This window comes from Hibiscus syriacus, unplaced genomic scaffold, assembly GCF_006381635.1.
Source record: "Hibiscus syriacus cultivar Baekdansim isolate YM2019G1 unplaced genomic scaffold, ASM638163v2 tig00110882_pilon, whole genome shotgun sequence".
Lineage (NCBI taxonomy): Eukaryota > Viridiplantae > Streptophyta > Magnoliopsida > Malvales > Malvaceae > Hibiscus > Hibiscus syriacus.
In genome coordinates this window covers 118524-128473 of record NW_024062896.1, presented here as the reverse complement: position 1 = coordinate 128473, position 9950 = coordinate 118524, and the positions used below count along the sequence as shown (strand labels likewise).

At 35.2% G+C, this 9950-nt stretch overlaps 1 protein-coding gene and 1 non-coding gene across 2 annotated transcripts; one reads left to right on the top strand and one right to left on the bottom strand.

The window, feature by feature from the left end:
* Positions 1-236: 236 nt before the first annotated feature.
* TRNAL-AAG lies at positions 237-317 on the bottom strand. The gene has a single exon. It is a non-coding gene; the product is annotated as a tRNA-Leu (tRNA).
* An 8652-nt stretch (positions 318-8969) lies between these two features.
* LOC120144129 (putative phytosulfokines 6) lies at positions 8970-9724 on the top strand. The gene is made up of 3 exons (XM_039158271.1): positions 8970-9192; positions 9268-9326; positions 9420-9724. Exons 1-3 carry the CDS (start codon positions 9096-9098, stop codon positions 9528-9530), a joined length of 267 nt encoding a protein of 88 aa, XP_039014202.1. The 5' UTR covers positions 8970-9095; the 3' UTR covers positions 9531-9724.
* The last annotated feature ends 226 nt before the right edge of the window (positions 9725-9950 follow it).

Genomic DNA, 9950 nt, shown 5'->3' with positions numbered 1-9950 from the left:
TCACATTTAGGATTTGGCCTTCAAATAGTACTATAAAAAGTCACAAAAATTCTTCGAACAACCCCTATGTATGATCTTGCAAGATAAGTTTACGGTTTCTTCATATTCTAACAGCCAATCTTGTGACCATCAATTTGTTGCCCTTTAGTAAGAAGGGTACTGATTACAGATATGGAACAAAATTTGCAAGGTTGTATAACTGGCTAGTTGTTGGGTTATTAATCCTAAAAAGATTCTGTTGAGAGTGGGATTTGAACCCACGCCCTTTAGGACCAGAACCTTAATCTGGCGCCTTAGACCAACTCGGCCATCTCAACTTCAATGTACGGTGGCTGTAATTTGTTTATATTCCAAGTTTTATGAGAAAAATTAATAACATGACAAAAAATAAAGTAGAATAAACTATAATAACAAATATTAACATCTACACATAATATGGTGACAGATTTATCCATTAACCCTTTATTTGTCATAATTAAACAAATAAATAAGCGTTTTTTTATGATGGAGTTGGTAAAAATAAATTAAAGGTTTTCTCATTCATTTAACAAACACTATGAGAAGCATTTAGTTCATATGTTATTTCTTTACCGCATTTAATCATAAATTAGTAGTATTATATAAGAGTAAAATATTCACGTCTTAAATAGAAAACCAACTAATTAGTGGCATAGTAGAGGAAACAATCCACCGTCTCACCAGCTGCACACTCCACTTAAAACCACTCATATCTTTGGCATTGGTATCCAAGAAAGCAACAGCCTTTCCTCCATTGGATTATACTATTTTAAAACAACGACCGCCGTGTCAACCCTTCCCCAGACTTACTACAGTAAACTCAAAACCTTGTAGCTACTTTTATGGTAAAATACACAAATGTCTCTCGACTATATAGTATTATTTTGTTGTATCCCTTGATTATTAAAAGTTACAAAATGGTTTTTCGACTATAAGATGTTGCTTGACAATAATTTGTTGACTGAAATATGATAAAATCTGATCACAGATCCTTTTGAGTTGTATTTAATGGATTGACTCACCGTTTACATTATAATGTCGAGCCAGTGCTCGAAAGATTATGCCATTGAACAATTGCTTGAAAGCAACGACGGCGTCGATATACATTATTAAAATATGATTTCGTCCACCTCAGATAATTATCAATTTTTAACGGGAAAGGATGAGTTTAGAACATATTAATAGTCATGTGACTGTTTTGTAACTTTTAATAGTTGAGAGACTCAACAAAACAATGTACTATAGTCGAGAAGCTATTTTGTAACTTTTAATAATCGAGAAACTCAACAAAACATTACCTTATAATCCACATACCATTTGTCTACCTTACCCCTCCTTTTATTGTTGGAAGACAAAATTGGGGGGTTGGAAGACAAAATTGGGGGGTTGGAAGTCAAAATTAGGGGGCATCGAATTCGGTGGATTGGACACTGAATTCGGTGCATTTAATTTTGTTGATTTTTTGGTATGGAATAACTACACTTTAATCCATGTACTTTAGGGTATTTTTAATATTAGTTTTTAAGCTTCAACTATAAATACACTAACTCATTTAGCTTCAAAATCATCCCAAATCATTTCTTTCTCCCAATACTAAAGAATTTAGAGAGTTTTCTTGTGAGTTGTGAGTGTTTTTTAAACACTTTAAATTTTCTCTCTTTAGTAAAAGATCTGCAGCAGTCTGGAGACGTAGGCATAATTGGCCGAACTCCGTTATCAATTTCGAGTATTATTTTTCCGCTTTTATTTCGCATTCTCACTAATCTGGTTATAGGAAAATTACTCGTTTATTTCTCAGCAACTGGTATCAAGAGCTTTTGGTGGTGAATTTTGTCAGTTGTTCTGCAAGATTACTATTTACATGAATAGTAAATTTTGTGAATAGTGAATTTCGTGAATAGTAAAATTTGGTCGGCGATACGAATTTGTCGACAGAGGTGTTCTAATACACGGTGGTTCGTAGGAATTGTCATAAACGATCCAAAGAAGCCAGATTCGAGTGGGAGCGAAGGCTGCAAACGAAGGGAAGGTAAAAATTGATAAGTTCGATGGTGCAAACTTTGGCTTTTGGAAGATGCATATTGAAGATTTTTATGTACCAGAAAAATCTATATCAACCTTTTTCAGGAAAACAACTAGAGGGCATGAAGAATGAAGACTGAGCTCTTCTCGACAAATAAGCCCTCGGAGTTATCCGACTGACATTATCCCACAATGTTGCTTTCAACATAGCAAAGGAAAAGACCACGACGGGTCTTATGGTGGCTCTCTCAAGTGTGTATGAGAAGCCATCAGCCTCAAACAAAGTTCACTTGACGAGGCGATTATTCAATTTGCGGATGGCGGAAGGGGCATGAGTGGCTCAACACTTAAATGAACTCAACACAATCACAACCAGTTGAGTTCCGTGGAAATTGAATTCGATGATGAAGTTTGAGCTTTAATTCTCTTATCATCTTTACCAGACAATTGGAATGCTACTGTTACAGCAGTCAACAACTTGTCAGGAAATAGCAAATTGAAATTCGAGGATGTTCGGGATCTGGTATTGAGTGAAGAAATTAGACGGAGAGAATCGGATGAAGCATCAAGCTCCTCAGCCTTGCACACAGAGTCTAGAGGGAGAACTTAAAAAAGAAGTCCAAATCGTTGCATATCGAAATCTAAAAGGGGAAAATCAAGAACGAGAAAGAAAGATTTTAACTGTTATAATTGTGGCAAGAAGGGTCACTTTAAAAGAGATTGCTGAGCACCGAAGAAAGATACCAGCGCACAGGAATCTGCCAACGTGACAAAGGAAACAGGTGATGCCATAATTCTAAGCGTCAACAGTCTGATTGAATCATGGATCTTGGATTCAGGGGCATCTTTCCATTACACTCATGCCAAGAAATCATAGAGAACTATGTCAGTGGTGATTTTGGGAAGGTTCATCTAGCTGATGATGAAACCTTGAAGATCGTCGGAAAAAGAGACATCCGATTAAAGTTGTCAAACCAGACCACCTGGAAGCTGAAAGGAGTGAGACATATTTATGGCCTCAAAAGAAATTTGATTTTTTGTAGGACAGCTTGATGGAGAATGATATAGCACAACCTTTTCAGGTTGTGAATGAAAGATTACCAAAGGAGCACTTGTCATTACTCGTGGTAAGAATATTGATACTCTTTATGTAACCTCAAACTTGGAGAATATCATTGCAGTAGCAGATGCTGATGGAAAATCAAACCTATGGCACCAAAGGCTTGGCCATATAAGCGAGAAAGGGATGAAGACACTTTTATCAAAAAGGAAGTTGTCGGATCTAAAGAATATAGATGTCGGACTATGTGAGGATTGCATCTTTGGCAAACAAAAGAAAGTCAGTTTTGCAAAGATTGGCAAGACACCCAAGGCTGAAAAGTTAGAGTTGGTTTATACTGATGTTTGGGGACTATCTCCAGTTCCATCTCTTGCAGGCTCACTATATTGACTACAATGAAATTTTCTCTCCATTCGTGAAACTATCTACAATCATACCGATATTGAAAATTGTAGCTGCAGAGAATCTACATCTTGAGCAGTTAGATGTAAAGACAACTTTCCTTCATGGTGATTTGGAGGAAGAAATATATATGAGGCAGCCAGAAGGCTTCATAGAGGCAGACAAGAAAAACCTGGTATGCAGATTGAAGAAGAGCTTGTATGGTTTAAAACAAGCTCCTAGACAGTGGTATAAGAAGTTCGATAGTTTCATGAGTAGCAGTAATTTTACGAGATGCCAAGCAGATCATTGTTGCTACATCAAGAAGTTCGACAACAACTTCATTATTTTATTATTGTATGTTGATGACACGCTCGTTGTAGGCTCAGACATGCAATATATTATAAACTTGAAGTAAAAAATTGTCGAAGCAGCTTGCAATGAAAGATCTGGGCGCTGCAAAGCAGATTCTTGGGATGAGGATTAAGAGAGACACAAAGTCGGAGACTTTGATGTTATCACAGGTTGAGTACATCAACAAAGCACTCTCCAGGTTCAACATACAAGATGTTAAACCAGTAAGTATACCTTTAGGTGTTCATTTTAGACTCTCCAAAGAACAGTCACCAAAGACGGAGGAAGAACGTGCACACATGGTGAAGGTGTCGTATGCCTCAGTAATTGGAAGTCTGATGTATGCCATGGATTGTACTAGACCAGATATTGCTTATACAGTGGGAGTTGCTAGCAGGTACATGAATAATCCAGGCAAGGTACATTGGGAAGCAGTCAAATAGATCCTCAGATATTTGTAAAGTACCACAAACAAAGCACTTTGTTTCAAAGGTGGAGATGCGATACTGACAGGCTATGTAGATGATGACTTAGCCGGAAATATAGATATCAGAAGGAGCACTACAGGGTATGTCTATACTCTATGAGGTACTGCAGTGAGTTGGGTTTCTCAACTACAGAAGATAGTTGCTCTCTCCACAACTGAAGCAGAATATGTCGTTGTTACGGAAGTCATCAAAGAGATGGTTTGACTCTAAAGTTTCTTGGAAGAGTTAGGCAAGAAACAAGAAAACAATGTCTTGTATTGCGATAGTCAAAGTGTTATCCATCTAGCGAAGAATCCGTCTTTTCATTACAGGACGAAGCACATACAATTGCAATATCATTTTATCCGGTCTCTTCTAGAAGATGGGATTTTGAAACTTGAAAAGATTAGTGGAGCTCAAAATCCGACAGACATGTTAACAAAGACGGTGACTACGGACAAACTGAAGTTGTGTTCAGCTTCAGTTCCATGCTAGAGTAACAAGACCAGAAATGTTGTTGCATTGATCGAGGTGTGAAGACAGATTAAAATTAGTCTTCAAGTAGGAGATTGTTGGAAGACAAAATTGGGGGGCTAGAAGTCAAAATTGGGGGGCACCGAATTCGGTGCATTTAATTTTGTTATTTTTTGGCATGGGATAACTACACTTTAGTCCCTACACTTTAAGGTATTTTCAAGATTAGTCCTTAAGCTTCAACTATAAATACCCTAACCCATTTAACTTCAAAATCATCACAAATCATTTCTTTCTCCCAATACTAAAGAGTTTAAAGAGTTTTCTTATGAGTTGTGAGTGTTTTATAAACACCTGTAAATTTTCTCTCTTTAGTAAAAGATTTGCAGCAGTCTGGAGACGTAGGCATAATTGGTCGAACTCCGTTATCAATTTCGGGTATTATTTTTCCACTTTTATTTCTCATTCTCACTAATATGGTTATAGGGAAATTACTTGTTTATTTCCCAACATTTATGAGTTCCGACTGCATAATACTTGAAGCTTTCAGGTCAGCTTGGACGCACTACACCAAAACTATTCTACAGCGACGTTTTAAGAGTAAACGCCACTAATTTTAAACATATAACGGCATTTACATTCCAAACGCCACAAAATGGTAACTTTAGCGGCGTTTTTATACAAAATGCCGCGATAGAATAGTACTTTAGCGGCGTTTTTATACAAACGACGCAATAGGTGCACACATAGTGGCATTGTTTCAACAAACGCCGCTATAAACTCGTACATTAGTGGCGTTTTTATACAAACGTCGTTAAAGACTCATTTTGTAGTGGTGTTTTATAAAAACGTCGCTAAAGACATGTGTTTTAGTGTCGTTTTTATACAAACGCCGCTAAAGACTCATACTTTAGCGGCGTTTGTATATAAACGCCGCTATAGACTCTTGTTTTAGTGGCTTTTTTTAAAAAAAAAAACGCCTCTAAAGACTCGTGTTTTAGTGGCGTTTTTATACAAACACCACAAGTTTACATTTTTTAAATCCCACCACCCTTTAACCCTTTTTCATTTTTCTCACTTCACATATTTTTTATTCCCGCCGAAGTTAAACATAAACACCTAAACAAAGTATCTTTCTTTAAAAATTGAAACCCAATGGATATGGAGAAATTGAGCGAGCTCAAGAAGAGGAGTAAGAGTAGGTCGCCTCTTCGAGAAGGGAAGTCGGAGCGGAGGAGGAGTTAGTCGCCGCGGGAGTCATGGAGGTCTGAGATGCATGGGGCGAGAGAGGGTAAATCCAAGAAGGGGAAAAATGGCAATGTTGATTATTCGCGGTAGTATGGTATGGTATGAAGTCTTGTTGTTGAAAAGATATATCTTGGTGGAAAGGTTTACACCCATTCTTTTTTTCTTTTGCATTTTCATTTCCATTTTGCATTGTTGAATTGGGTCTTTAGTTTTGGGTTGAAACGAATTTGATTATGCAATATCGAGAAATTTAACGAAATGGGTTTCATTGGATCTATGCATTCCTTACTTGGTCAAATTGTTTTTACACATTTTGGTAAGCTGGGAGAATTCCCATTTTATTGTTTGCATTTTGATTGTTGAATTGGTTTTCTTAGTTTTTCTTGGAAAATAATTTCTTTTTTCTCTCTTGATGATGGGTGGAATTTTGGTTTGATTCAAAGTTGAATTGAACTTAATTCCGCAATATGACAATATCTAGACTTTGACGAGATGGGTTTCATTTGATCTTCCTTGTTTGGTTTAATAAATGCTGGATTTTACATATTTGGTAAGCTGGGGGAGTTTCCATTTCTGTGTATTATATACATAAAAGCAATAATTTTTGGCTTCTTTTTAACCTTCTTTGACCTTTTTTAACTCTGCTATGGTAAAATCCTATTTTGTATGTTTACTTGTGTAATTCTCTGATTTTTGTTGTTACTTTTGCCTTGCCTTTGGAATTATCTGCTTTTACTTTTGGTTTCTTTGATCGGTTGGAGATTCTTTCCTTCTTACTTTGTTGTTGCTTGATCGGTTAGGTATTAGGATAGTGGATTCTTCCAACTATTCAGTCATTGGGATTATTAAACTTGATGTTTGCAGCTCGTTGAAGAAACCTTGGCTGCACCTTTTTCAATTGTTTTTCACTTTTATTATATTATTATTTTAAAATTGTCTAGCAGTAAATTCACATTTTCTTACATGTCAATGTCTTCTTTTAATGAGAGAGGTTCCATCATCCCATCCTCTCCCTTTATACTATAATCTACCTTTTTTGAAGAATACAATGATTAATATCATGAACCACTCATTTCATTTATCTGTCTTTTATTCTTTTATTTATTCTTTTAAATCCTTTACAAAGCTATGTTCAGTTGGATTTCACAAGAAGGCTAATTTTTTAAAAAAATATATATAATAATTTAAAATTTTCAAAGGACGATTGCTCTACTATCTCCTTCAACTTATAATGTTCAAACTTTAGTACTCGTCAAGTAATTTATATGTTATTCAATGACAAACAGTTTTTTTCCCTCTCAAAAACTAAAATACTCTTTTGTTTTGTTCAAAGGAAGGTTGAGGTGAGTGAGTTGTAATATTTTTCTAAAAAAATAATAATATCTTATGGTAGTTACTCTTAAACAATAAATTTTGGCTCAGATTCTTATTCCCAGTTTATATCAAGAGAGAACATAATAATGGTTCGATTTTACTATTCATTTGTGTTTAAGGTTTAGATTTTTTGTATAAGATTTTTTCTTGATTAAACCTAAGATGATTACAAAGTAATATTTGTTCTAAATACTCTAAATCATTTAACAATGATCGTCCAATCACTCTTGCAATCGCTAATGCTTAACTCATGATCTCTAGAAACAACAACGATTCTTTTAATTACTGAGTTAAATTGGTTTGTGTAGATTTTTTTATAAGATTAAACCAGTTTGGTTAAATGGTATATGATCATGTCCTCATTTTTTTTGAAAAAATAAATACAAATCTCAAATTATTTTTACATTTAATGTGACTCTTTGAATTAAAAAAAATTAATGTAATTCTTTAATCGACGGTTTTTGACATTGGTCATTTTGATACCAATGTAATTATTTACGGTGACGATGTAACGGTATAATTATGATATGGTGGCTGATGAGTTCATGTAATAGTTGATAAGTCTAATTCATATGTATTTCACGAAATAAAATCAGTTTGGGTTGGCACCTAGTAGAGATGATCTTTCAATGTTCTATCTCAATTCTCAAGAGAATCTGATCATACAAACCACAATTTGCTTGACAGAATCCGATCCCTAACAATGATTTTTTCTTTTCTTTTCCTTTTTTTTTGTTCATTTGATAGTTTTTAAAATTCTTCCAGCACGTAATGAACGTCCGATTCAAATCTTCCAAACCAGAAGCATAATCACCAACAAAGAGACGCCAAAACCTCAAAAGCACTTCATCCATCTGACAAAACCCTAAAAGAAGAAGTGGCTCCCTCCCCACCCCACCATTGTTAGTGAAACAGCAACCCACTGTTTCAATATTAAAACACTGTACCATCTTTTCCCATTCAACATTAAACTAATTTCCATGCCATTACATAAACTTATTATATTCAACTATGGCAGACAGTATATATATAAAATTTATTCCATATCTTTGCCTGGCACCTAGGAAAAAGTATATCACTCACAAGAATTAATTCCTGGGCAACAAAAACTTATCAATTTAGAAAGATAAGTTCGGTATAATTGTTGCCACTAATACAGGTTGCTTTGCTTACATGAGGATGCATTAACAGTTTTTGTAGTGCATATTTGGAAATGCTTTTCCTGCTTGTTAATTAATTGAAGATCTTGGAGACTTGTCAAAACATTTTTGATGTTTTTAAAACATAAAACAATGCAATGATGGACAACAGCTGTTACCATGTCCATAAGTTTGACTTTGTTAGACGCTGTCAAAGCCACTATTACATTGATCTGTGGGGAGTTCTTGGACTCTGATTGGACCACCATGGCAGACAGGGACTATTCATCTCTCTCATCTTAATATTGCTGCTGTTGTCACACATTTAAACAACTTAAGAATACAAATATATTTATTGCAATCTAAGATCATGGTGTCTCTCTAGACTTTAGGCCCACATCTTTTGTAATATTATAGGGTTTTTTTCCACGTCTTTCATGTGATTTACAGTGCCTAAGCTTTATTTGCATGTATTTATATGCAGCATATCCCCTCCTTCATTTCCATTGTCCCAATTCCCAACACATTTTTGTCTGTATGTGTATCTAAGTTGTGAACATGAAGCAAAGCTTTCTTTCTAGTCTTCTTCTTCTCTTCTTAGTGTTTCTTTACTCTTCTTCCCATTTATCTTCTCGTCTCATTGCAGACAAACCAGGTGAGTCTGTCTTTTGTCTCTCAGATCCTTTTACTAAGCAATGAACCTAAAATTCATTATCTTCTTCATATGCAGGAAAAGAAGAGGTAGAGCTTACTCAAATCACATATATGGAAGACACTGAAGTGATGAATGTAATTTTAACCTATTTCCTTCTTCATCAACTTTGATCTCTATCCTATAATATTTTGGCTAAATATTTGATTTTCCCCCCCAATGCTTTGCAGCAACTATTTGGGGTAGAAGCTTGTGATACTGGAGATGATGAGTGCTTGAGGAGAAGAATGATCTCAGAGGCTCACTTGGACTATATTTACACCCAGCACCATAAACCTTGAAGAGACTACTACTGCATGTATATTATTATCATTACATAAACTAAGGATTTGAAAAAAATATGTCTGCTTTTGTTCCGTGTATAATTAAGCTCTTCTGGTTAAGGTTTATGATCGTATGTATGCTAGTCTAAGCTTAAATATGATGATTAATGTAAGAATTAAACCCTAATTATGTAGCTAAATGGTTTTATTTTGAATCTATCTATTTTGGTGACTATGGGATTAAAAGAAATTAAATAGAGACAGTTGGGGGGATTTAGTGACAGATTTCAACTGCATTTGTTCACCTTCAGCAGTTGAAAGTTCAATGTTTTGGCCTAGCAGGGGCTGAAATTGCAGATTCAACAGCTTGCATTAAATATCTTTCGACTGTCATAAATATCAGTACTTCAAATTGTGTTATGCTGTTGAAGGAAGAAG